Source organism: Volvox carteri (assembly GCF_000143455.1).
Source record: "Volvox carteri f. nagariensis unplaced genomic scaffold VOLCAscaffold_58, whole genome shotgun sequence".
In the NCBI taxonomy this organism is placed as follows: Eukaryota; Viridiplantae; Chlorophyta; class Chlorophyceae; order Chlamydomonadales; family Volvocaceae; genus Volvox; species Volvox carteri.
In genome coordinates, this window is record NW_003307601.1 from 606,553 (window position 1) to 609,310 (window position 2,758).

The 2,758-nt window shown below is 62.9% G+C and overlaps 1 protein-coding gene across 1 annotated transcript in view; it reads left to right on the forward strand.

Moving 5' to 3' along the window:
• VOLCADRAFT_107126 (uncharacterized protein) overlaps nucleotides 1-2,758 on the forward strand; it is a gene marked incomplete at its 3' end in the record, with an annotated part of 16,575 nt that overhangs the window by 2,318 nt on the left and 11,499 nt on the right. The window contains exon 3 of the mRNA XM_002956141.1: nucleotides 70-1,767. Within this exon, the coding sequence (XP_002956187.1) occupies nucleotides 70-1,767 (1,698 nt within the window). The remainder of the gene's footprint in view (nucleotides 1-69; nucleotides 1,768-2,758) is intronic.

A 2,758-nucleotide genomic window follows, 5' to 3' on the forward strand; every position in this document is an offset into this window, starting at 1 on the left:
TGCCTTAGGCCGGTAGGTTTGGTCGCAAGCAACCCGGCAGGCCCGCCACAGGGGCATGCTCCCGCGCAGGGTTGGATTACCTTGAACCCGCCTGCATGGATCCGCTTCTGGAAGGCCAGCACTAAGGGTGGTTGCCCTCGCTTAGCGAATACCCAGGTTGGGTTGCCTGAGGCCGTTAGCCTTGACCCAGAGAATGCCTTCACGACGCAATGGAACCGCGTACAGGAAAGGGACAAGGAAGGCTCAGAGGAGGGACAGGAAGAGTCGTCAGACAGCGACGACGCCCGCAAAGAGGCTTCATCGGCGAAGGCGAATAGGCGAAGCAAGGGTAAGCGGCTCCGTACGCGAGGACTTGGAGTCGTGGCCCCATCCCCAAAGCGCGTGGCGGTGACGCGGCTACCGTTGCACGGACCGGTACGAGTGAGGCCGCCGTCGGAGGCGCGGACTGAATTTGCCGGGGAAGAAGTACCACGGGACTCAAGACAGGGCCAGGGAGACCCGGAGCGTGAAGAGAGGCGGATCGTGGCGCGGTATATCAGGCGGTACGGCATGGAAGGCTGGAAGCAACTGCTGCGCGAAGAACTCCAGGAAGAGGGAGAGGGGGAGCAGCAGCAGTTGGACGAGGGGCCGAACGTGGGGCCTCGAGGAAAGCAGCCCAGCAACGCGGGGGCAGGAACAATGCACCAGGTGGCCGCTGCTGGCCCGGAGGGGCAGCTCGCAGTTTACAGTGTCGTCACAGAAAAGGACGTCCAGGAGGCTCACCGCCGCCGTAAGGAGGCACTTAGGGCCGCTCGGAAGGCGCTGAATCTCGGGGAGTCGGACCGCGTCCCCAACACCCAGCGGTGGGCGACCGTCATGACCCAGGCTGGGGCAATGACGGAAGGCCCATGCGGGCTGCGGGTGGTGAAATCCGCGGTATCGGCGATGCTGGAGCAGGCGGAAGAGGCGGTTGTAGACGCTTTGGCCAATGTGGGCCCAGGGCTGGTCACGGAGCTGCGTGCGTGCTTTAGTGGTGCAATAGAGCCGCATCGTCGCGGAGTGCTAAAGTTTATAGGTCAGCAGGCCAAGCAGGCCTCGAAGGAGCGCTTTGTAGGGCAGGTAACGGGACACCTGGTACAGTGGGGCTGGGTGGAGACGAGTCTGGCGACATTGAAGTTGCGGGCTCGTGATGCACGGCTGCACTGGTTGGAGGGCGCACTACAGGCCGTGAACGTGAGCACGCCGACGTTTCTGGAGATGAAGGAGCGCGCCTGGCCGGCCGTGATCCTGTTGATGCGCGCGGCCCAGAAAATCCACGATGGTCATGACAAGATGGCGGAGAATATCCTGAAGCACGGGGGAGGGGACGGTGGCGACCGCAGGCTGTTGTGGGGCCCCGGCGCAGCAGGGGAAGGGCGGNCACCGGGGGGCCCCGGCCGCCCAGAGCAGAGGACCGCGGGTTGGGGACAAGTGGGTGGGGGCTTTCAGGCCCCCCCTCGGGACGCGGGGCTGGGAGCGCCTCACGCCGGGGGCCGCGGAGTGCAGCGCCTGAGTCCACCTGCTAGCGTGGTGGCAGCGGTAAATCAGGAGCTAGACCGACGGGGATTCCAGGGAGTGGGCGCTGGGTCAATCTCGGAGATTGCGTACCGAGGCAACGTAGATGGCAGCAAACTCTGCATTAGCCACGCGTGGAACGGGCGCTGTGCCCGGGCGCAGACGGGGCAGCCCTGCCGGTTTAAACACCCGGCAACGGAGGCAGAGCAAGTGACGCAGCTGGTGGACGCCCTGGTTAGCCGCAATGAAGCGATGCGCAAGGAGACCCAAGCCCAGAGGCCTTTGCTAACCAGGTCGACTGAGAGCACGCAGGGAACGGCAAGGGACGATGACAGGAAACCTGACGTGGGTTACCCGGCAGACACTCAGGATGGCGACGGAAGGGATCCGACCGAGTTGGTGTCGTTGGAAGATGACCCTTGCGAAGACGACCAGTGGGTGAGTGACCAGCCGACAGGGTGGGAATCCAGAGGCGTAGGACTAGCACCGGCCCGGGAAGGGAGTGCCCACAACGCCGCGGGCAGGGAAGTACTCCAGCTGCTACAGGAAGCCTGGCAGAGGTTACAGCGGCTGGGTCAGCAGGACGCGGTAGATCCGCGGGATGAACAGGAGTTTCTCGAAGAGGTCGTCCGTTTGCTCCCGGACCCCGAAGACTTCCAACCCGGAAGGTTACGACTACATGTTGCAGTGTGGCGAGCGTTCTTTCAGGCAGCTAACGAAGGCCGGCCCCTCACGGACAAACAGAAACAGTGGCTAGAATACCTGCGGGGCGGGATCCAGCTGGAGTGGGTGTCGTGCGACTACCCAGGGCAAGAACTAGCCCCGGAGCGGGGACGCAAGCTAGCTATAGTGCGTGAAATGCTGCGGGTCGCGGCGCCGGATTGCGACATAGACTTTATGATGGCGGGTGACCGGCCGCGGGCCGTGCAGTTTCCTAACCATCGCAGCGCGACTCAGCACCATGAGTTTGTTACAGCCGAATTGAGAAAGGCCCTGGACCGAGGAGTGATACGGGAATGGCCAGCCGACGAGCCTCCCCCCACGGTCGTCAATGGCTTGCGGGTGGTGGAAAAAGACGGAAAGCTGCGCCTCTGTATTAACCCGAATGTACATTAACTGTTTCTTGAGGTACCGGCCTGTGAAGTATGAACGACTGGCAGAAGTCCCTAGCTACCTCTTACCGGAAGATTGGTTGTACACCACGGACGACAAGAGCGGTACTGCA